Source organism: Anabrus simplex, chromosome 1 (assembly GCF_040414725.1).
Source record: "Anabrus simplex isolate iqAnaSimp1 chromosome 1, ASM4041472v1, whole genome shotgun sequence".
Lineage (NCBI taxonomy): Eukaryota > Metazoa > Arthropoda > Insecta > Orthoptera > Tettigoniidae > Anabrus > Anabrus simplex.
Genome location: NC_090265.1, coordinates 1,439,860,445 through 1,439,886,818, shown reverse-complemented (window position 1 = coordinate 1,439,886,818; position 26,374 = coordinate 1,439,860,445). Strand labels below are relative to the sequence as shown.

The window sequence follows — 26,374 nt, the reverse complement described above, 5'->3', positions numbered from 1 at the left end:
TTCACATAGCGCAGGCGGAGTCATTCAGTCAAGAAATCAAGGAACTGCAAAAGGAAGACATTGTATCAAAGAAAGATCAGCTGAAAAATCTCGGTCCATTTCTACATGATAATATACTTAGAGTTGGTGGTAGATTGAAGAACACGTCGCTCCCATTCTCAACAAAACACCAAATTTTATTAAAATCAAAACATCACCTGACGACTCTAATTGTCAAACATGAACACTTACAACAAGCTCATGCAGGACCAGAATTGTTATTAGCAACCCTCCGTCAACGTTATTGGATTCTGAATGGCAGAAACGTAGCCAGACAGCAAGTGCACAAATGTGTAACATGTTACAAATTCAAAGGCGTAACTAGTCATCAACTCATGGCTGACTATCCTGAGCACAAAGTTCAACCAGCACGTCCATTCAGTGTTTGTGGCATTGATTATGGAGGTCCTATTCTACTTCGCCCAATTAACAAGAGGAGCAATGTCCGTGTCAAGGCATACATCGCACTATTTGTTTGCTTCACGACAAAGGCTGTACATTTGGAAGTAATCGGCAGTCTTACCACACATGCCTTCTTAGCCGCACTTTGCCGTTTCATAGCCAGAAGAGGAAAGCCCGTAGATATATACAGTGACAATGCTACTACGTTTATTGGAGCCGATAGAGAATTAAAAGATCTTCACCAATTCATGGCATCACAGCAGCATCAAGAGGAAGTTGTAAGCAATCTGGCAAACAAAGGTATCAACTGGCATTACATTCCACCTCGTTCACCTCATTTTGGAGGATTATGGGAAGCTGGCATCAAGTCAGTTGAATATCATTTGCATCGAGTTGTTGGAAACTCATCGTTAACATTTGAAGAGCTTAGTACTGTGCTCACACAAATTGAAGCCTGTTTAAATTCTCATCCACTTACAGTCCTATCCTCAGATCCAACTGACCCTCAACCCTTAACTCGAGGTCATTTTCTTACTGGAAACAGTTTGAATTCTATTCCTGAATCCAATCTGACACTTATACCCAGCAATAAACTTTCAGCATGGAAACGGTTGCAGCAAATGGTGCAACACTTTTGGACCAGATGGCATAAGGAATACTTAACCCAACTACAAAACAGGCCAAAGTGGGCCTCCCAGCAACCCAGTATACAACTTGGAGCAGTGGTGGTTATCAAGGAGGACAATTTACCCCCGCTTCAGTGGAGACTATGTGGGGTTGAGGAACTTCACCCAGGTTTCGATGGACTTGTGCGAGCAGTCACCATGAAAACTGCTTATGGAAAATTCAAGAGACCAATAGTGAAGTTGTGTCCCCTTCCCATCGAGTAATTTTTTTTTTTTTTTTTAATGACAATGTGATTCCTTACAGTGTCAGTGAGTTGATTGGTGTATAAAGTTGTATTTGTATTTATGTTGTATAGTCATTTAATAAGATGAACAATTCAAAAACTTTAATTGTGCAGCTATGAACAGAACAATCCATCAACCTGCACACCAGTGTACAGTTCTGTTTTATTTTATATATGTTAATTAGTGATTGAAGTTCATTTAAGTGCAACATTTATTATTATGTATTTGTATTCTGATGACATTTTTGTTTTATGTTATTTTCACTGAAACTGTATTTTGTCTTGATTGAATGCAATCAACAGAGGGGAGAATGTTTCGTCCTCTTAGAAAATTTATACAGAGCGCGCTCTTGTCCGTGTCTCTATTGAGTGACCAGAATGCATCTGGTTTCCGGCAACGAGAGAACACATTAGAAACGACAACATGTCGGCGAGACATGCATTCACGGCCACATGGCCTCCAACTTAATCAATAGCCATCCAGGCATTTCAGTTTATTGTTTAATGTGTAAATAGTTTCTATGCATTTTGTTAATCATGTACAATTGTAATAAAAGTTTTATTATGTGTAATATTGGTGAATGATTCGGCCCTATAGTCTTATCACGTGCTTAACCAAACTACAGTCCACTACCAGAGTAATCATCGCTGTTTAATAATACAACATGTGTGCTACAACAGTCAATTCGTCATTCCAACAGCATTCTCTTCCCACTGGTGCTTCATATAGGGGCTGTGTCACTCTCTCCGGAATACATTATCTATTTTGTACATGTTTTAATTCACGAAATTAGAATTACATATTTATCATTTTCAGGTTGGGGTTTGTTTAGGCTTTATCGTGTTTACTTACTAAATGGTCTACTGTGTTGACAATTTTACAAATTGTGTAACAAGAACTCTTCATTTCACACTGTAGTTGAAAACCATGATTTTGCAGAAGCTGCTTCTACTAAAGAAGCACAAGAAGTCTTGAGCAAACAGAGTGATTGTGAGCAACTTACAGTCATTCATTCCAATTTGAAATGGATACTTTCAGTGCACTCACCATTCCCGTTCATTGCCATGGCCAGTATTCTTAGAATACTGAAAAGAGAATAAAATAGAAAACTACACCCATTGGTGTTTGCTAAGCCATCCTGGGGAGAGAGAGAGAGAGAGGTAGAGGTAGAGTACTAGTATAAACTAGGCTGGGTGAATGGGAAACGTAGCACAACAAAAATTGTTGCACTGAAAATGGGCAGGAAAGATACCAGCCGCTACATAAAGCTTCAAGGTGAAAACACTCGAAGTGTACAGATATTCAAATAGCTCGGGAGCATGATTTCCAGCATATGAAGAAATAGTGAACAGAGTACCTAGCAGTTCCAACATCTACAACCTTGTAAGCATATACTTTGGGATAATAAAGTGCCCTGAGAACCAAGATCACTCTGTATAAGTCATACTTTGTGCCCATTCTCACATACAGCCTAGAAACATGTACACTGAAAGAGAGAGAAGTTGCTCAATTTCAAGCATGTGAAATGAAGTTTCTATGCACTACCCTCCAAAAAACATGCAAAGAATGTAAGGTACAATGACATAAGAATGGAACTGAAAGTGGACTTGATAGAAGAGAAGACTTTGAGACTAACATGGTATGGACATGTAAAGCAAATGCCTGGCACAAGAACAGTGGTGGTGGTGGTGGTGGTGGTGGTGGTGGTGGTGATTATTGTTTTAAGAGGAAGTACAACTAGGCAGCCTTCCTCTATATACCACTAAGCAGAGAGAAAAAATGGAAGGGATCCGACACTTCAAAAAATTTAAGATATTGGCCAAAGAAAGGCAAGGGCCATGAAGACCGTGAAAATGAAAGACTTCCGACGCTCTAATAGCGTCGGGGTCGGAAAAGAACAAGAGTTGACCAAGGAAGGTCGGATAGGACAGATGAAAGGGAGGAGCATGGCACAAGGAAGTAGAAGCAACGCCACAACTCAGCTAAGGGCCCTGTGGTCCCCAACCCGCGCTCCAGGGAAAGTTCAGAGCCCCTGGGGCCCATTTCAGTTGCCTCTTACGAAAGGCAGGGGATACCATGGGTGTTATTATACCACCTCCACCCACAAGAGGGTGGCACAAGACCACCACATGCATGCATGCCTAGAAAGAACGGTTGACGGAAGAAGGCCAGTGGGAACAAAAAAGAAGAGATTGCTACACCAACTGACAAAAAATGTGGAGAGAATTTGCTACATCAACTGAGAGGCGATGTGGAGAGAAGAGGAGGAAACTGGGAGTCAGTGGTGGGAGAGAAGGCAATTCTGGACAGACAGCGATGGCAAAGGCTCATTCAGCACCACCCTACCTGACACTCTAGAGGGGTTCTATGATGATGATGATGATGATGATGATGATGATGATGACGACGACGACGACGACAACCTTCAGCCACCAAGAAGTTGCAAGAAAAAAGGAGTGTCCCTTCATGTTAGTACTGAAATTGTTGAAGTCGAACGATCCCTAATGAATAACAAAAAAACCTGGTCTCCACAAACTTTAATGTTTCTAGTGTTCTACAAGGCAAAAAACTGACAGTGCATTGATACTAGAAGTTTCTGATTTCGTTAAGTTGGAGTAAATCGCTAACTGATATCAGATTTATGTTTGTTTTCAATGTATGTTTCAACGTTTTCAGTACAAACTTTGTAACTTTCTAGTGCATATCTGCATGCATTTTTGCACTTTTAGGTGCATAATCATCCCAAGCCTGATCATAACAAGCCAGTTCTAATCAGCAACTATTTTTTCAACATAGGTGACAATTCCTTAAAGACTGATATATGAAAGACCCAGGTTAGACATTATTAAAGCAACTAGACAGTTCAATGCACCCTAACTCTCAGTTACTGATGCACAAGCAGAATGCCAGATAAATGATTCAAAAATCTCCACTCTTCACACAATGACAGAATAAGAAACCACTGGATGCAGTATATTCATGTTAGTGACAACAAAAATAAATTTCCATGTACTGGAAGAAGATTAGTTTGAAATTGTCAAGGCTTGGACTGAATGGTGAAAGTAATTTAGATGTGAAGGTTTTAACTATCAAGGTAAAAAAAAAATTAAAAAAATGTTAAAATAATGAAATCATGGGAACTGGGAAGTTTGCAGAGTAATGAATTACTTTGTAGATGCAAAACAACTATTACTAATGAAGCAAGAATGTACCTTTTTCTGGCGTTCTGAAATATTTTGTTTCACTCAATGAAATGGAATTTCATTTCCTGGCATGTCAAGAATATTGAAAATAAACAAGCAATATTCAACTATAGCAATGAAGAATGTTTCACCTTTTCCATGGCACAAGTGTCATTCTGTCTGGCCTTTTACAATCCGAATGGCAGCAGCCAGTTGGCTCTCATATAGAAGGAACTTCAGCTACGACAGGAGCTGGCAAGATGACGTCACTTATAATGGAATGGTGGATGTGTCCGCCCTTACTTTTTACACAGGAAAAGCCATGGAGGCCACGTCGATGAACGTAGGCTCCGCAAGCTGAGCATCAGTGGGGCCTGCAGACAGCTGCTCCCAACAAAGTCACAGCCATACGGAAACACTCATCGGAAAGACAGAGACCAAGAGAAGGCGACGGGTAATGCTTGGAGGCAAGCACCAGATTCCGAAGAGGAAGCAGCGAGGAACCACGCTTTGTTTTGAAGACTGCTGGTTCACTGCTGTAGAAGCGATTGGAGATGATTGATAAGAAGAGTATCCCAAGCAGCGTGAATACCTTTTTCGGGCCAATATGGAGGGGAACTATGGTGACTAAGCTTGACCGCCGAGATATGCTCCCTTGTATGGCAGCATCAGGGTCCAGACAACTGCCAGGCAGAAGGAGAGCCTCGATGAGACAAAAATATCAATGGAAAGATGCTAAATATGATGGATACCTAAATCCACAGCACTACGAATGCCAAAGCTACCATAACACAAACATTGTTAAGCAAATAGTATACTACATTTCATACTGCAATAGTTGTTTAACAATCTCTAATATATTTTACAAGACATTTGCAAGAAGAAAGCTGAATGTGCCAAAACCATGGAAAGGTGTGAAATTACCAAAATCACAAAGCTTCAGGGAACAGTGCAACACCAAGTAATGATTGATGTCAAAAAAACTAATTCCAGGGATAGAGGTATTAAATGTGTCATATAGTATCTCAGCTTGTTCCTGATGAATGCCCAGTAAACCCACTTTGCACTTGGAAAAATTTACATGGAGTCCAATGCATGAGGCTGCTGTGCTAATGTTTTCCAGAGATGAAAGGAAGAAGTCACACTCATCAGCAATGGTACCATCATCTAAATACCAAAGGTTTAACTCAGTATTAATGGAGTTACCACTCAACTGAAGAGTAATTGCGTAAAGAGCAGGTTCGAGTCAATTAACTTGTTGAACTTAACATTGAGAAAGTATAATTTCTTCACCAAGAAAATGATCATCAGGCTGGGAATAGCACTGACACACATAAGGATAGATGGAAGGACATTCATTCTACACAACCAACAACATAGGATCACAAACTCATTTAAAGCATTATGAAAATCTAATTTAACAAAAGCTTTCGGGCCCTGATTAGGAGACAAATAATAGATATGTGCAGCATGGACAGCAACTTCAGCTCCACTGGGAACACACACTCGAAGTTGGTGGGGAGATAAGAAGTCCATAACTGGTGTACAGATTCTGTTCTGTAGCATATGATTTTGATTCACGAGTTTCATTTCCGTATTGACAGATTACACGTGTACAGATAAGAAAGGATTTCCACCTTACCAATACAGTACTGATAAGGTGGAAATTCTTTCTTATTCTGTACATGCATATGATTTTCACAACCAACCGATGCCAAACTGTACCAATAGCAACAGGGTGAATAGGGCAGATGCCACCACATTTTTTCTTCAAAGCAGTGAGTAAGGCACCAAAATATAGTGGGCACACTTCCAAAGAGACTCCAGAGATAAGGTCAAGCAAACCACAAAAGAAACTTATGAATTTCTCCACTGAATCAATCTCTTGACACTGGAGAAGTTTCTGATTTTTAACTTTATTGTAATATATTTTAATATCATGAATCAACCACCTATGTCAAAATTCTTAAATAATTGTCATGTTTTTAGACTCAAATATTAACACAAACATTGTTAAGCAAATAGTATACTACATTTCATACTGCAATAGTTGTTTAACAATCTCTAATATATTTTACAAGACATAGTTACTTTTCAACAGTATTCATAAGTCATTTCCAATGAGGTACCTGATCTATTCCTGACGGCTGATGATGCCTACTACTGATAGGTGAAACATGTACCATCCAATGTATTAGTTTTATGTTGACAATTTTGATAAGGACAAAGTCCTAATTTTTAAGACTGTATTGTATTGAATAGGTGAGTAAACAATAAAAACCTACAAATGTTATTTAATACATACCACTTAGTCAAGGAGCTCGTCTCCTTTCTCCCAAGTCTTCCCAGCCCAAACTTGGCAAAATTTTTGTAACACTATTCTTTGGGGGTGTCTTATTAACTATAAAATAAGATTCATTTTAGATGCAACCTGCTCAGGCAGTATTGGTAACTGTCCTGCTGGATATTACCCGTAGACCTAAAAATTCACTGGACGGAAAAAGTTATGTCTCCGGAGAAATTAATTCTCTGCACAATGACAATTGTTGTACATATATTCTAAAAATATTAGTTCACTACAAGAAGAGATACACAGATCCATCAACTCACAATTTATTGCATTTTTCATTAAAATGAACAAGTTAATCATAAACTTTCCTCCCAAGAGGTAAGAATCATTAGCTGTGGAGTACGGAAACATACTTACATGAAAAATTGTGATCCATTAGTATCCTTCCCTCTGTTTGCCATAGATAGAAGAAAGGGCTTCTCATGCTTCATTTCAAAGTTTTCATCTGAAAAAGAAAATACATGCCTCCTTAAAAAATAAGAATGAAACAGACTGAATTTTAAGGAAAGATGTGTTTATTTTGGAAGCAAAACAACAAGAACCTCAACCCCATACCACACCAACAGAAATAATTGGTTGAAAGCCATACGTTTTCTGGAAGCTCTTTGTACCTAGTTTTATTGTAATGGTCATTATGACAGCTATTTTCTAAGGGGTCACACTTAGAATTTTAATGAATGAGGTACTAATTATCACAAAATCACAGTACCAGTAATATAATTATTCTCATAATAGGCATTAATATTTCAATCAATCCGTTGATCAGTCACAACTGATATGCATTTAAGCCTGTTGCCCAGAAGGCAGATTCTCAATCAGTTGTATGATTTCAAAGAAATTGGAAATTTATTGAACACCTTGCTTGGTAAATTATTTCAATCCCTAATTCCTCTTCTTATAAATGAATATTTGCCCCAATTTGTCCTACTAAAATCCAACCTGATCTCATTACGATTTTTCATACCAACAAAGCCCCATTCAAAAAATTTCTTACTTACATGAGCATTAAAGATTTAAATATGTTTGAAAACAAAAGGCATTCACACCACAAACTGCGGGCCAAGGAATACATTAAATACAATTTATTTCATTAGCATCACGGGTCCATACTCAGTCTGCCTGCTGAGCTGTAACACTGTCATCTCCTTACACTTCCTCTTCGTTTCCACACCTATTTGTTCATCAGGATCATTACTCATACCATAGCGTATCGAAGAGGAAGTGCGACATCATCTCCGTTCAAGAGTTCAAGAGGTTGGTGGGACACCCACTTGGTGGCAGCACAGGCAATTGCGATGTCAACAGAGATCCTTGGACATTAGCCCGCGTTATATTTGCCTTCAGATGTAGTAATTTTTATTGCTCATTATTGTCGCTGTCAGAGATGTTTCGACAGTTTGCATTATTAGTGTATTCACGATTGAGTTGTGTGAGAAGTGTTATGTTTTAAATACCTCGGTCTTTGTCGCTATTGTGCTATAAGGCAACGTATATCAATGTGGGAGGAAACTATCACATCATGCCCTCGTGTTTTGTACCCGGCTGCAGATCTGGATATGACCGATCGTCTTCAAGTAGGCATTTCTTTAGGCCCCCTACAGAGAGTGGTGTTTTACTGAAATGGGAGAAGGCTATCCACAGAAAAGACCGAAAATTAACTCATAACTGTTTCGTTTGTGACATTCATTTTTGCGATGACTTTCTAGTGAAAGTAGACTCATTTACGGTGAATGGTGAAAGAGTAGAGATACCAAGACAGCGCTGGAAATTAAAACCAGAATCATTTCCTCACATTCCTAATCTACCCAAGTATATTTACTTAAGAAACGCAACTCCCCCACGAATAGGCTAAGATACATTTGCTTGAAAAAGACATTTCTGATATAAAATCAAAGATAAATTTCACCGAGTCAAAACAATTCGGTTCTCTCAGCAAAAAAACAGAAAATTATAGCCGATACAATGTTAAAGAAATGTCAAGCGAAAAGTAAAAAAAAGGAATGAGATATAGTGATGAATTTCTTCTTGATGCACTTCTTTTAAAAATAAAGTCTGCCAAGGGTTATCGGCACTGTTTAAATCATGACTTGCTGCCTTTGCCTTCTGAATACCACTTGAGAAATTTGGTGAAGGGCCTATAAAGTTCGTACGGCATAAATGAGCATGCTACCGCTGCCATAGCTAATTTTTTTAACGGAAGGGAGGAACATGAACGCTTAGGGAACTGCCACTAAAACCGTGTTACTGTATGTGTATTTCACATTGACCAAAAAAATCTTCACTGAAAGGCAGACTTTAAACGTTATTATTGGGCGCGAATTTCAGTGTTCCGACTGTTCCCTCACATTCTGTGCAGCTTTATGCTGGCCATAACTACACACAGCACGTCTGGTACAGCAGCACATTCCTGCTGATGCAGAGCACATCATGTTGCCTCACAAAGTTCTCTCTACCGCGCAGTTTCAGTCCCGTGTGCCAGCACACTGTAACGAAACACTCCACCTCAAGCTCCTAATGTTCCGGAACAACTGACTGTTCCTGTCTGCCCAACCCTACTTCAGAGTAAAAGAAACCTTGGCAAGAAAACATTACATGAAAGAGAAACTAGAAACCGGACAATACAAAACTTCTGAACCAGATCCGAACATTAAAAGTCGCAATGGTCGGTATTCAAGGCCGCAGTTGGCAGTCATGAGGAAAGACGCTCATTTTGTGTACAGAACGATCTGAACAAGGCGTGTATGAATGATGAACATTCCAATCTTCTCGGGTCATCAAACTCCACTACTACGCCCTAATCTGCCAAAGTAATGAATGAAGTTTGCTTCTAGACATGATACTGTATAGGATCTTGGGCTTATGCCGTGTCAAGAAAATAAGGTGAAATTCTTTAAATTTTGCAGAGAACTGTGCTCTGCGTCCTCAGAAGAAATCTCGACTGTCCACGAGAAACGCTCTGCAAAACATAAAGAATTTCACCTTATTTTCTTGACACGGGATAAGCCCAAAAGCCTACACAGTATCATGTCTACATTGACTGAGCAAATGTCATGGGATAGTGGAGCACTGATGCGCAGGTGTGTTGTCTGCGCATCACACACAACCTGTGCCAGTGGCAGTTGTATAGGAGACCTTGTGAGCAGTGGCTGTGCATGTGACAGGTGTAACATGGAACGTCATCGTGAGCTGACACCGTTCGAACGGGGTATGGTGGTCGGTGCCCGACGGATGGGAAGTGCGATTTCGGAAATGGTGCGGGAATTCGGCTTTACACGATCAACCATGTCCAGGGTGTATTGTGAATGGTTGAATGCGGGTGTCACCGCCCACAACAGACGAACGACCGGCCGTCCAGCCACCCTCGATGACCCTGACCGGCGACAACTGAGACGGATTGTCAATAGTGACCGACGGACAACCGTGCAACAAATCACGGCTCAATTCAACACAGGCCATGCTAGACAAGTCTCCCAGTGAACAATCCGTAGGAACACGGGTTCTATGGAGTATGGGAGCCGGCGCCGCACACGAGTGCCACTGTTAACCCAACGTCATCGGGCACAACGACGTGTATTTGTCGCCAGTCACCAGGGATGGATACTGGAACAATGGCGTAACGTGATATGGTCGGACAAATCACGATTTCAACTGCACCATGCCGATGGGAGGCACCATGTATGGCGCAGACCACATGAAGTGATGGATCCCGCCTGCCTCAAAGGTGTGGTCCAGGGTGCTGGTGTGTCTGTTATGGTCTGGGGTGCATTTTCCTGGTATGGAATGGGCCCCCTAATTGTTCTGGAAGAGAGTTTGAATGGTACGCGGTATGTTGAGCTGCTCGGAGATCATCTCCACCCAGTTTTGGCCTTCCAGCGCCCAGACGGTTCTGCGGTGTTTCAAGATGATAACACGCCACCACATCGCTCCCACGTTGCCAGGGAATGGTTCCAGGAACATGCAGCGGACATCCAACGACTGCCATGGCCACCCAGGAGCCCCAATATGAACCCTATCGAGCATATCTGGGATGTCCTGGAACACAGGTTCCATGCCATGGATCCTGCACCTACGAACAGACCACCACTGGCGGCCGCTCTGCAAACGATTTGGTGTCAGCTGCGTCCAGAGGACTACCAGGGACTTGTCGACTCACTTCCACGGTGTCTCACTGCAGTTCGCAGGTCCAGAGGAGGCCCCATGCTCTATTAGGTGACTATCCCATGACATTTACTAAGTCAGTGTATAAGTACAGGCCGTGAAAACATCAATGGCAAGTTTGCTTTGTGGGCTGACACTGAAGATGATCTTATTCAAACAGATGAGCTGGAAAAATATTTCAACCAAAATTGTGCAATGGAAGAATACCATACATTAACAGCATCCTATTGGAGGACATATGGACAAAACTATCCAAAACCTCACCAGATCGCCAAGAAAGTACTATTATTACATAAATAAATTTCATCGTAAAGTCCGTATTGTCGTACGTATACTTTTAGGTTAAGTCAATTTTCCACCTTTACAATACCGTAAGTTTATTGTCTATTTGTTTAAACAACATTATTAACTATCACGGGACATGTTTCATCCAACTTGTAGACATCACCAGCTGTAAGATATTTAAGAAAAAGCACAAAAAAGACAAGGACAGAACAACAAAGGTGGAATATCGACTTAACCTAAAAGAAAGTACTATGTATGTAAGCGTCAAGTTCAGCTTCAGAGAGATATTTCAGTTCAGTGGGCTTCATTCTCAACGCACTACCCCCCCCCCCCTCGTGGATTGGGGCGGTAGGATAATACCCACGGTATCCCCTCTCTGTCGTAAGAGGCGACTGAAAGGGGCCTCAATGACTCGACTTGGGAGTGTGGATTGGTAACCATGAGGCCCGTAGCTGAGTCCCGACATTGCTCCCACTTATTTGTGCCAGGCTCCTCAATTTAATCTATCCTATCAGACTTCCCTTGGTCAACTCTTGTTCTTTTCTGACCCCAACGGTAAGAGCATCCAAGGTCTAGGGAGTCTCATTTTTCCTCACTTCGTGGGCCTTATCTCTCTTTGGCCAATATTTTCATTCTTCGAAGTGTCAAGTCCCTTCCATTTTTCTCTCTGATTAGCATTATTTTTCAGTTAACTTGATGCCAAATGCAGACGAATATTAGAGTTGTTAATGAAGTTTCTGTCTGTGATATTATTATTATTATTATTATTATTATTATTATTATTATTATTATTATTATTATTATTATTATTATTCCAGTGCAGGAGATATCTTCATCGTTTTATTTCAAACTGCAATGAGTGTATTTTAAAATTTGTCATTAGTGTACGGGAAGTCTTATAGCAAGCGATCCAAATACAAGTCAAGGTAGACTACTCAGCCCGCACAGTGTAATGGACTGCGTGGGAACAGTGCTGTGGGCCAGTAAGAGGCCATGTCAGAAGACGACACTGCACGGGCTGGGCTGCTGGAGTATGTGGGTTTGCGAGTGCTGCATGGTGGGCCTCACTGTAGGACTCTGATCCTTACACCTAACAAAATCTTCACATACTGCCAACTAAACATTTCTGCCTTCTGTAATCCTCACATATACACTCCCCTTGTTCATTAATGATTCATGAAATGTCTTCCCTGAAACATGTTTCTTCCTTAAAGTACCTACACATACCCCTTCATTTGTTGCTAATTATGCTTATTGTTATGTTATCCTTAGCTGATTTCTTTGTTAAATTAAACTTCCTGCAAAATTTCTTCAATTTCTCCTTACTTCCACCACCATTCCTCACTTTCTTTCCAACCTGCACCTCTTTATTATCATCTCCGTACTTCTCTGTTATAATATTGTGGGCTTTTACCATTCCTTAAAACCTTTAAAGGTGCATTCTACTTTCACACTCAACAACTGCTGTAACTCATTCCACAGGCTATTTACATATTTGTTTACCATTTTCTCCCCATCTGATTTTTTTAAACCCCTTCATGCCTGACTTATCAACCACATGGAACAGTCTAATAGTCCAACTTTTGCTAACCTCCCTTTCTACCCACATTTAACTACAACAAAAACAACTTCGTGATCACTTATACCATCTATCACTTCAGTTTGTTTGTCTATAAAGCAAAGCTGGTTTAATCACATCCTGTCAAGAATATACTTCCTTCTAGTGGGTTACATCATTTAATGATTCAGCTGTTCCTCCCAGATTAACTTATTTACCATTTATTGGTCATGTTTTCTGTCATTATCATTACCTCTCTAGTTAACCCAGCATTATCGCTGCTGATCTGACCGATCGGGAAGAGACTTTTCTAGTTGTCCCTTGAAGAGGATTGGCTACCCTGGACTTCCTTTTCCACTATCTTCCTAGCTCAACAACTGGTACCAATCAGTATGACTCATAAGCTTCATCCATGATAATTGTTACCAGTATGAGCCTTCATGATCTCTGAGATTGCCGTGACTAAAGATATAAGTATTTTCGGTTTCATTATTTTCTTTTCGTTTAATGTGTAATTCTATTTGGTAGAGAATTATACGAGTTCAAAAGAAGAACTTATTTGACATGAAAATTAGATGTAAAGGGACGTTCTGATCTAAGAGATCGCCAGAGCTAATATTAATCTTTTCAGGTTTACCATGGATTCAAACAGAACGTATTGCTTGGATAATGTTAAAGATGTGGAGGAGGTAGTTAGGATGCTTCAGGAGGAAAACGACAAAGTGACATTCATAGTGAAGAGGAAACAGACACAGTAACTGATAACATGCTGGAAGAGAGAGCGGAATGAAAGTGAAGACAGTGTTGAAAACGTTTCAGATGAAGGAAATAACATTTGTGGCTATTTCACATTGCAGAACAAAAAAGGAAGAAATACAACTATTAATTCCTGGAAGTGAGCAAAGATTCCAGTGAAGACTACTAGAAAACTGCGCCACAGAATATACTGGTACATCTCCCCGGGGTCAAAGGCGATGCAAGAAATGTAACTGATGTTAAAAATACCTGGAAGCTCCTCATGGATGATTCTATGCTGAATTCTATAGTGAATTACACCAACCAGTATGTACTGAAAATTCAAAGTTAAGTTCCAGAGGGATGTTAAAACAACAGATATAATACAACTTGAAAAGCTTCATTGGGCTTCTTTATCTAGTAGGCGTATACAAAGCCAATCATTTCAATCTGGAAGAGCCATGGTGTTTGTGTGGTGATGGCATTGAAACTTTTGGATTAGTGATGGGTCTAAGAAAATTTAGGTTTTTGTTGTAATGCCTCAACTGCACAACATGGACAAAAAGAAAGCAAACTGATAAACTGCCACCTATGAGAGTAATTTTCAAACAGTTTGTATCTAAATGCCAAAAGCACTATTCTCTTGGTGGAAACTTGGCAAGTGATAAAATGCTGGTTGGTTTCTGCAGATGTTCACTTTGCCAATACAATCCCAAAAAAACCAGTCAAGTATGGGTTAAAAGTATTTTTTTGTTTGATGCTACAAGTTTGTTATACCTTCAATTTGAAGGTATATGCAGATGTCCAACCAAAAGGCCCTTATTTTCTAAGCAAAGAGCCAGTTAATGTCAAAAGATTAGTGGAAACCGAGAACACCAGAAGAAACATTACAATGGACAATTGTTTCATGGACTTTAATATGATGATTGACCTAAAAAAGATGAAATTGTCTATGATGGGACAATGAAGAGCAAAAAACGCAGATTCCGTATGAATGCAGGAAGAATCTAAAAGAACCAACTAAATCACCATTTGGATTCCAGGAGAATGGAACTATAGTTTTCTCTCGTACAAAGAATGGCAAAATGGAATTCTGCTCTCCAGTCTTCACGCTGACGACAAAATCGTAGAGGGGTCGGGTGATGCAAACAAACCAGACATTAGAATGTTTTGTAATTCAACCAAAGGAGGGTTAGACACCATTGACTGAATGGTTCGCCGTTTTGAAGTTTCTCATGCCACAAAGCATTGGCCAATCTTATTTTTTTTTACTATTATGAACATCGTTGGTATAAATACGAGGGTCGAGTCTTAAGTCATAGCAACTAATTTTTTTTCTCGCGAACAGGAGACGAAACAGAAAATCTAACATATGCATTTGGAAATATAGGGCATGTACTTATGCACAGTGCCTGAAGACAAATTCTGACTTCGGGAGATTCTCGTAGGAAAGTGACAGAACACAGGCCATTAGTTAACATTGTTTTATTATGGTATAAACAGCAAATACACAAGACTACGTACAAAGGTCAGGTCTCCACTGGTTACAGACCTTCGAAATAATCACCCAAGGATTCCACTGTGCATTGCCAGCGGTGGGGTAGGTGCTGAATACCATTTGCTGCATGTGTATAGCTAACATGCGACACCTCTCTCCGAAACGCTGTTACGATGTTCTCTTTGTTAGCAAACTGTTGTCCACGTAATGGCTTCTTGACTTTGGGGATTAGATCATAGCCACACGGGCTCAGATCAGGCGAATAAGGCGGGTGTTGAAGAACCTCCCATCCTCACCGTTGTAAGCGACGCTGAACGATGGCCGCTGCGTGAGCTGTCGCGTTATCGTGTAGGATTATGGCATTGTCCAAAAGATCTGGACGTTTGGTTCACACTGCACGGCGCAACTGGTACAACAGAAGAGAATTGTAATAAACTGCACTGACAGTGTGACCCTCGAGCACTGGATGACACACAAGAACACCTTGAACATCGCATGCCAGGATTACCATAACCTTAGAGGCGATTGATTTTGTCAAACCTTGTGTCTCCGTGGCATGCACACCTAATGCTTCCCGCAGCTCTGCATGGCATTGGCGTGCATTTCTGCCACGGAGAACTGCTATTTTAAGATACGATCGTTGCTTCTGCTTGCTGACTTCCATTTTGCGACACACTCACTCGCACACTGAACTTGGAGGCATGCTTAGACCCACACTGTTGTTTACATACACCATCTAGTGGCATCATACGCACGTACATACCGTAGTTTCCATATCTTAGATTTTCTATGTTGTCTCCTGTTTGCGAGAAAAAAAATAGTTGTCATGACTTATGACTCGACCTACGTAGTTGGATCATTTACAGAGGCAACAGAAACAAAGTCAGAAGCAGGAGATAGTTTTTACGTACATTGTCTTTGTAATTCAGCTCTGAGCAGATTCGGAGGCAAAATGTGAATAATACTGGCCTACCGATTTTAATTTCTGCAGCACCAAAGAGGAAAATGTCTTCGGAAGGAAATTCCATCCCTACTCCTCACACTACTGCCACCGAGATGAGACTACCATGTGTGACCTGTCATTTGAAAAGGAAGAGGAGATCTTCACAATACACATGGGAGGTTTGTGAAGCCCGCTTGTGTCTGCAACACTGCAGAAAGTACTGTTATTTAGATTGCAGTCAACTGAACAGTGACCTCAAAGACTAATTTCTTGACAGAATGTACTTGTAATTTTTCTTTCCAGAGAGAGCTTAGGCAGTTCCTAAGAATTTTGTTCCTAAGTCTATTGTTTTTTTAGATGTACGATTGTAGGTGTAAATGAAGTTTAATTTATACTGGTTAAGTCATAAAAAATTTCCTGCCTGGTTCCTGATTTATTTCTCTACCTTTTCTATGTATTCCAATGAAAATAACAGATGTTGGTGCACCTAAAGTAATTTTTATACAGGGCGATCTGAGAGATCGCCACCACAAACCTGGCCTACTTCAGAGGTGCGACTAATGCTGGGTTAACATTTGGTAAATTGAGATCACCTGTTACAATCACGTGCCTTTCTGTGTCACTCCTCACACAACTGATTATATTATCAAATTATTCTGTGCCAGCGGCAATGTCACCTCTTCCAGGTCTGTACAACTTAAAAACATGAAGTTTCCTGTTATCTTTAGAGATAAGCCTTATGCTTAGACTTGCATGTTTCTCATCCTAACCTTTTCACAGCTATCAAATTATTCTTTCATCTGTATGAATACTCCCACTCGAATCATATTGAACAAGACATGGACATCCTCGTATTAGCAAACAAGGGCCGTTTACTCAACATAATGGAAAATTACTACATACACCTAGACCAATACTTTAATGCCAGTTACAATCTCAATGAAATCTCAGAGAAACCCAACATACTCTTCGATCTATTTATCACTTTCCTCAGAAACAATAATGCAGCCAACCTAAACTCAATCCTAAATTTAATCAAAGGTACTTTTCCAAGACAATTACACTTTCTCCCGCACCCTTCAGCCCCACCTTAAGCCCTCTTCCTAAGCCATATTTCATTTCAATACAAGAACTTACTGATTTCCATGATTATAATTTTTACAACACCCCATTTATACTTTATTCTTTGTTAAAAACCTCTTAGTTTGTATATTCCTTGTATTATTAACTATTACCATAATAACATCTCATTTCACTTGTTATTCTTTAAAATAACATTTTCTTAGGATTTCGCCAAAAGTGATCTTTGCTCCAATACTGCTGATGATGACCCCTAGATGGGTCGAAACTAGTACCGTGTAATTTATAATTTTGTGAATATATTTTAGTATTGAAAAGGCGGAAACGTTTACGTTGTTATTATTTCCAATATGTGTTTCAAATGCAAGCGTTGCAAATATGTTGTCTGAGAAGCGTGTTTTGCTGGCTAATGAAATCAGTCAATATCCTATCACATAATATTTAATGTGGTGTAGTGATAATTGAATCTGGCGTATATAGTGTGCAGATACAGCAGCTCATTTTAAATGAGAACTAATGGGGCAATATAAAGGTGCCAATATCGGCATAAATTCCAGCAAGGGTTGTATAGAGGACACGAATGCTTGTGTGGCTGAGAGTCAAATACTTAATGACTTTTTCTGTTTTCCATGCGGATCATTCGAGCTACTTGGACGAAAGCTTGAGTAACAGATCTCGAACACTTGAAAGAAAAAATTAAAAACACGAAAATTCCATACAACATATTAATTCATGCATGGAATTAGTTATAGGAGTATGGTGAATCAACCGGATTCTGCTTATCGCCAAACATAACAATCAGATTAAGAAAAACAGAGTATGCATTTGTTTACTTGTGTGTGTTGAGTAAGAACAAAAATTTGTAAAAAAAAAAAAAAAAGCCCTACCTCCAGTCTCCCTCAGCAGCCGCTACTGCTAACAACTTTTTATCATCCTTACTTTCTTTCCAGCTTCCTGTACTATCATCATTGCCGCATAGTCTAACCCATTTATCCAAAATGTCCCTCCCCATACCCCTTATAAACAAACCTAACTGTAACATACCCATGTGGTTCATGTGGTTCATATGAGTGCAGATGCCTATCTCCAACCCACCCATTAGGATTTACAAATTTAACACCCAGTTTCCTCACATGCCCACCCCACAGCCTCATGTAAATCCGTGATAACCTTTCAGTCAGTATCCCTCCTACATGGTACACCAATGATGACAATGTTGGGGATGGTGATTGCTTGAAGGAGATATTCCAATCAAAAATTCGACTTTTCTTCTACTTTGCTGATTTCAACTGAATTTTAAAATCATGTATACCATATAAAGATTTAATGTATAGAAGCATGCAAATATGTCATGACTACTTCCTGCAAAAAGTTCATTGAGATTGGTTAATATTTATGATAAAGAAGTTAGCAGTGAACTTAGAAAAACAAACTTACGGGAAAATGGATTTTTAATTTTTTAAATTTTTTTTAAAAAGGATTTGCTATAAGTCACACCGACAAACATAGGTCTTATGGCAACGATGAATTTTATTAAAACGAATACTAGTACATTAAAATTCACCAGCACCAATTGTTTTTCCCATTTTGGGGTTATGCCAAGTTCCTTATGTACCTCTAAGAATATACACAATCTAAACCCAAACACTTCTTCACACTATTTACACTAAGAGGAGTAATAGAAGCAGCTATTTGCACAACAAGACCACATGTTGCTACTACTCTCCGAAGGGCACATCTTCCATGTTCACTAAGACAATAATTACAAGCACATTTTCCATATTTGCTTCTATAATATTCACAACAATAACCAATATAATTGCAACAATTTATATTATGCAGTCAATTACACAAACATAATAAAACACAATTAATGTAAAGGAAAGGAAACTTTCATGAATTGCATTTTCAACATAAAATCTTTTTACATCACCAGTGCAGCTTTTACTCACTACAAATCGCTATGTCAAAGAAATATAAGAGCTAATATTCGTATCCAAATGTTATCCCAATGATGAAAAGATGGTGGTTCTTGATTGTGACAGAAATAAAAAATTACCTTTGGCAGCTGTCAGTGTGCCACACTCCCTCGTGCAGTCCATATTTCAAATATTTTTTACAACGGAACTATAAATGCGGTCAAATAGAAACCAACAATTAAATTTCACTGACAGGACGATGGGACCATCATCGGCCGTTACTCATTTCCGAGAATACGTTTTTCTCCTGCAAGTCTGTTGGCTCAGTGGAGATGTCGCTGATGACTGATCAAGGCAATTTCGCATGAAACATCTGACCACACAGGTCACATCTAAGGATGAGTGGTAGACACGTTGGAACTGACGTAGTTTCCGGTTTTTATTGGTTTCAATTTCTTGTCTGTAACATGCCGGCTCAAACAGTGAGACACCTTCTGCATCAGCTTTGCGCCAAAGAACATGGTTTTGTGCATTAGCATTTATATTGATGCCATTCATCATCTTCTTAAGCTTGTCTTTATAACATTTCAAATGAATACCTTGCAGCCTCTTGCCATGACCAATCTCACCATTTGGGCAGTCTATCATCGTTCATACACTGGATGTGACCAACCCATCTAAGGCAATGAGTGATGATGAAGGCTTCTGTGCTATTCATATACGCCTTGTCAAGAACTGCCACATTGCTTATGTAGTCATCCCATTTGATGTCCATGATGGATCTAAGTTTATGCCGATAGAAGCGTTCCAGTTTCTTTATGTCACGACAGTAAAGTGTCCAGGTTTCACTTCCATATAGTAATGTTTTTATGACTACAGCTTGGCACACCATTAGTTTAGTATATATTTTGAGAGCCTTATTCAAGAAAACACTGCGAAGCCTCAGTGGCTCAGGCGGCAGCGCGTCGGTCTCTCACCGATGAGTTCTGTGGTTCAAATCCTGGTCACTCCATGTGAGATTTGTGCTAGACAAAGTGGAGATGGGAAAGGTTTTTCTCCGAGAATTCCAGTTTTCCCTGTCATCTTTCATTCCACCAATACTCTCCATTTCATTTCATCTGTCAGTCATTAATCATTGCCCCAGAGAAGTGCGACAGGCTTCGGCAGCTGGCACAATTCCTATCCTTGCCGCTAGATGGGAGCTCCATTCATTCCTTCCCTGACCCGGTCGAATAACTGGAAACAGGCGGTGGATTTTCATTCAAGAAAACACTGTGTGAGAGGTGGCCGTAAGCTGCATGGGCAGAGCATATTCTATTTTCCACATCCTTTTCTGGGTTGCAGCATGTAGTTAGAATACTTCCAACGTAGGTGAATTGGTCTACCTGTTCATGAGATGTTCCTGCTATGGTGATATTTAGTTCAGATGCCAGTTGTGCAAGTACTTTAGTCTTATGGGTGTCGATGGTCAGAGGAAATCATTCATAAACTTCCTTAAAACAGGTGATGGATGTTTGAAGCTCCTCAGGTGTATGGATAGGTGTTGCAGTGTCATCAGCATAATGAAACTCCATTATCTGAGTATTATGAATCAATCTCTGAGAACGGAGCCTGGCTTGGTTGAACAGTCCGCCATTTTACCGAAACTTAATTTCCACAACTACATGATCGTTAGAAGGTTTGTGAAGCATGGCTGCCAAGAACAGGGCGGAAAGGGTGGGGGCAAGCATTGCTGCCTTGCTTAAGCCCATTTGTGATAGGGAATTCTTCTAGTAGCTCATTCAGGTGTAGAACTCGTCCAACCATTCCATTATGAAGAGCCTGGATTAGGACTACAAAACGGTCAGGACAGCCAAAGTGCCGTAATACCATCCACATAGCTTCTTCAGGAACAGATTCAAAGGACTTTTCCAGATCGTAAAATACTAAAAGAAGTGGGATTTGTTGTTCTCTGCATTTCTTTTGGATTTGTCTAACACAAAAGATCATGCCAATGGTACCTCTTGAGGCACGAAACCCACATTGAGACTCAGGCAGTACCATTTCAGAGACAGTCTAAAGACAATTCAACAAAATACCTGTCAGAACTTTTTCTGCTATGGATAGTAGGAAAATGCCACGATAATTGCCAGATACCTCGATCACCTTTCTTGAAATGGTTACTATGGTGGTGTTTTTCATGTCGGGAGGCACCTTCTGTGTTTGCTAAATTACAAGAATTAGGGAGAAAATCTTTGTCTTCAAAGATAGTCCTCCGCTTCGAATAAGTTCCAGAGGGATGATATATGATCTGAGAAATTTTCTTGGTTTTTCATACTTTTGAGGGCTTCGGTGAAATCATGGAAGGTTGGGTGGACTGCCATCCAGAGTTGCGGAGGAAGTCTTTGGCAACAGTTTAGCTACGATTTAAAAGTAGGCTGAAGTATTCTTTGCAGCATCTTAATAGGTCTCGACTGTCTGTAAGGATGGTATTATTGTCAACAGCTTTCAGCGCACCTGATGAAAAGCGAGAGGGCCCAAAAAGTTCCCTTAGTTTATCGTAGAAATTCCAAAGGTCTCTGGTATCACTAGCACTGTCCATCAGTTATTATACATCTTACTAATTTTCTAGATTATCTGGTATATAATAATAAATATAACAATACAATAATAGTAAAATATTAATGACGGTACTTTTCAAATTCACATAAAAGTTCAATACCAACTTACTTGACCTATAAGCTAGTTCTACATAACATAAAACAGTGTTATGAATAAAACTCAGACTGTTTCATTACTCCAATTTATTTCAGGATGACCCAATAAATGCACACACACATACGCACACAATTCTAATTAACCACGAATGGCCACACTCACTAATTGCTGTCTATTTACAAGTCTATCTCTCTCCCTTAAGGCACAGTAGGTGGTCCAGGCTGTTGCTATACCTGCCGACGCACAATCCTTACTTTCACTTTCCCCACGTCCAATTACCTCATACAGCAGCTATACGTAGACAACTGGATGTGAACACAGAGAACTACGGGCCACTCGACACATGATGACTGTTCACTGGTTCGATTCAACAGAGTCCAGTAATTCACACAGTCACATGCAGTGAACAAATAAACAGCTCAACAGTATTCAACAGTAGGACGATACAACAGTGAACATTAACACACGTCCATTTACCCTTACACTCACAATGTCTGCTTCCCTCGCTGACTCACACTGAGCCTCAGTCCACAGAAATACATGAACACACAGTACAGTCTTCCGTTCTGTCATCTCCAGCCCAACCACTCACAGGTCTCTCCGACAATAAAACAACAGTTCCTAGTTCAGACCTCAGTGGGACACAACCGACAGCCAACACCACTGTCGCCCTCAGCCCAACCACCGAACACCAACATACAGTATCACACCGACTCCACCACGGAGCCCAACTGTCACTGACTGTTCACGGTTAGTCTCCCTTTTTAGAGCTTGCATGATTTGAGCCAGAATTTTTACAAGGTGACTAGAGGCAGAGCATTCCTCTTGAGCCTTTAAGAAACTCACAGGTACACTGCCCAACTAGAATACACGGAAAGACCGGCCGTGCCCCACAAGCCAGCTGGGAGATAGCAGGTCGTCTGAGTCACTAGCCCCTTCCTGGAAGTACCGAAAGGGATTACCACGGGGCTCGCATATAACAATAGCGTAAAAGCTGCACAGTACGAGGGATGCCCAAAAATAACCAGAATAACGTTGCCATGGGTGAAGCTTGTGTAGTACGCATTTCTGCCACTAGGCATGTGCAGCGCAACTCATTGCCACTTCAGTGCCGCCTGCGTTGTCAACCTGGCTTGTTCTGTTCATCTGCAGTGATTATTTTTGCCAGTGCTGATTTGTTCTTGTTTCGTTTCTTATGATGGCACGTTTAAGTGAACATGCAAACCTTTTATTGGGAAGATTTAAGAAGATTGCACAACAGTGTTAGTCAAAAACGACCTGATTTCTGACAGACAGGAGTGGTTCGCCCGCCACGGCAACACACCTTCACACACAGCCATCTCTGTTAGTTTTTGGCTAAAATTGGCACGGTTCCACTGCCCCATGCCTGACCTGGCTCCGTGTGATTTTCTTCTTATTTCCACGCATGAAAAGGGGCATGAAAGGACACCAATTTGACAACATTGAAGAGGTCAAGAAAAAACGAGGGAGGAGCTGTCAGCCATTTCTAAAGATGACTACAAAAAATATTTCCAACAGTGGAAGGACAATGTGTTAGTTGTAACGCAGAGTATTTTGAAGGGATAAGGTTGTTTTGTAAAAAATTTGAAATAAAAAATAATAGCTTTTTGGGTACCCCCTCATATTTGTCAGGATAATACTTCATATTACTTACAAACAACAGTTTGGGAGTGGCGACCCCATCGTACTAATAGCCTATATCTGCATCATTCATTACATTCCTGACCCGGTCAATGACTGGAAAACTGGCTGTAGGTTTTCATTTTTTTTTCATTACTTACAAAAAGCAATAAAATGCAAACACTCAAGTCAAAAGAGCTTACAGATAGTCTTGTTTCTTTCATTTTCTTGAAGCTGACTGATTCCTGTGTCATCAACCGTCCTATGTTTTAGCCACCATTCTTGTACATTAGGTGCTGGATCCCACATAACCCGTAGCTCGAATAAGTTGATGAACATCCAACCAGGCACATTTTCAATCACAAAGACGGTTTTTGGATGGTGTCATGATGACATTCAAAGTGCTAAATCCCCTTTCACAGTCAGTACTAATTATTTGCAATGTTGATATAATCAGTCTCACTTTATTCAAATTGTCTTTCACATATTCACCATTACTATTTATGAAATCACTGAAGTTATGAACCATGTCGAATGGCATGCAGAACCTTTCTCATAGTTGTGCAAATTTGTTCTCTCCCTCAAGTCATGGAATATTTACATCTACTGGCCATGTAGAAGTTTCCATTATTTGAATTGTTCAAACAGTGCTTTGAACTCTGATGTATTCCAGAAGTGCTAAATTAAATGCAAACTTGTGTGAACAAATAAAAGGCAGTGACCTTTATACATACATTGAATGCTCTTTAGAACTGTGATTCTGATCATCTAATGCCAATAGGAGATGACCATACAGAACTTTGTAACTCTTTACAGTTGTCTCAGCAGCTCTGTGAGATGACATTACCCAGTGTACAGAAAGAATTCTCCCTACTTTTGCTATTTGCAGTCCTAGTTCATTTGTCTGCAGACGATTCTGATCTTTTGAGTATCTCTGGTACAATGAATAGACTTTATCCATGAAAAATCTAAATTTCATTTACTCCAGACACTGAGCTTACGGTTTTTCCAACACACAGTTCTATTCTAGGACAAAGACTATACTTCAGTCTCAGTAATTTCAGCGCACCAAATTTTTACCAATCATAGAACTCACGCCATCTTTACATATACCAATCAAAAATTCAAGTGAGAGGCAACCAGAATATAATCAATTAAAAAGGGTATTCACCATACTCTGAAGAAGCAGACACCAATTACTGAATAGCAATTTCAAGAAATTGTTTCGTCACTAATGAAATATGCACGGATATATACTAGTAAGAATATTTTTGATAATGTCATATATAATAACCAACAATTTAGGATGGCTGCAAATATAGTAATACAATTAATTATACTGGAGGCCTATACCCTTATCCAGTTCAGTGGCTACCCGTAGATCTATTAAATAAGGATATTTGTTATTCATGAGTTCTATTTTTGGGCTTATGCCGTGTAAATAATTATAAACACACTCAACGTTTCAAAAGGAACCTTGCCTTTCTTCATCAGGAGACAAAAGAGAAGAGAAACGACGTATTGATGGTTGCTAGGAGAAAGCAACAAGGAAGCTACAAATGGTGCCCAAAGATGTAAAGGGGACGCCATTTTAGCCCAATGCTAGAGACAATGAATAGTGGCAGCAAAGCATTACTCTCTAATGGTTCTGATTATAGGTAGCCATGATTCACTGAGGTTGTAACCTGTATCACGGTTGAAATTATCTGGATGTTTACGTATTTCAACCGCCTCCCTGATAATTCTTGGGCGATATTGCTTTATACGGGCAAGAACATCCACTTCTTGGAACAAGACATCATGACCAGGTGTTAGGGCATGGTCAGCAACAGCTGATTTATCAGGTTGGTTGAGTCTGATACATCTGGTATGTTCTTTGATGCGAGTACACACCGTTCTCGAAGTCTGCCCAATATAAACCTTTCCACAAGTACAGGGAACTCTGTAGATACCAGGTTGTTGTAATTTAGGCAAACTATCCTTAGTTGGTCGCAGGAGTTGCCTAATCTTAACTGATGTTCCAAAAACAGTTCGTACATGGTACCTACGTAAGATTTTAGCAATACGATCCGTCGTGTTATGTATGTAAGGTAGGTAAGCAGTTCCTTTTACATCTTTTTTCTTAACCGACGTCCGATTATGTGCCGATTTCAGAGCCCTTGAGATCAAAGCTCTGCTGTAACCGTTGCTCTTAAAGGTGGTTCTCAAGGTGTTAATTTCCTCTTGTAGATCTGACGCTTCACAAATCCTCCTGGCCCTGGTAGTCAGAGTTGTAAGGATACCATGTTTCTGGGCAGGGTGATGGTGAGAATCTGCGTGGAGGTATCTATTGGTGTGTGTGGGCTTACGATACACGCTGTGTCCTAGAGATCCATCCTCTTTCTTGGTGACGAGAACATCCAAAAAAGGTATCTTGCCGTCAGATTCCATTTCCAAGGTGAAACAAATGGAAGGGTGCTGGCGATTAAGGTGATCCAGAAAGTGACCAAGATTGTCTTCACCTTCCGTCCATACGACGAACGTATCATCCATAAATCGCCACCAGATCTTCGGTTTGCAAGGTGCCGACGACAAAGCTTTCTCTTCGAAGTTTTCCATGAAGAAATTGGCCACAACAGGAGAGAGAGGACTTCCCATGGCCACACCATCTGTCTGTTCATAATATTTCCCATTCCATAGAAAGTAGGAGCAGGTCATGCAGTGATAGAAAAGCCTTGCGATCTCTTCAGTAAAAATATCATAAATGAGAGACATAACACCATCAACAGGTACTCTCGTAAACAGAGACACCACGTCGAGACTCACCAAGATATCGCCTGGCTGAAATGATATAGTTTTTAACTTCTCAATGAAGTGTGTGGAATCTTTAATATATGAAGGGGTGTTACCCAGGTGTGGTTGAAGAAGACTACCTAGATATTTCGAAAGGGCATATGTCGGGGAACCAATCGTACTGACAATAGGCCTAAGAGGAAC

General features: G+C 40.1%; 1 protein-coding gene across 4 annotated transcripts in view; it reads right to left on the bottom strand.

Annotated features, from left to right (window-relative positions):
* The window catches only part of Moca-cyp (nuclear cyclophilin protein Moca-cyp), a 414,025-nt gene that overhangs the window by 287,132 nt on the left and 100,519 nt on the right, over window positions 1-26,374 (bottom strand). For all 4 annotated transcript variants that reach the window (XM_067137906.2, XM_067137907.2, XM_067137908.2 and 1 more), the window contains one exon: window positions 7,242-7,329. In XM_067137906.2, coding sequence (XP_066994007.2) covers window positions 7,242-7,329 — 88 coding nt within the window. The remainder of the gene's footprint in view (window positions 1-7,241; window positions 7,330-26,374) is intronic.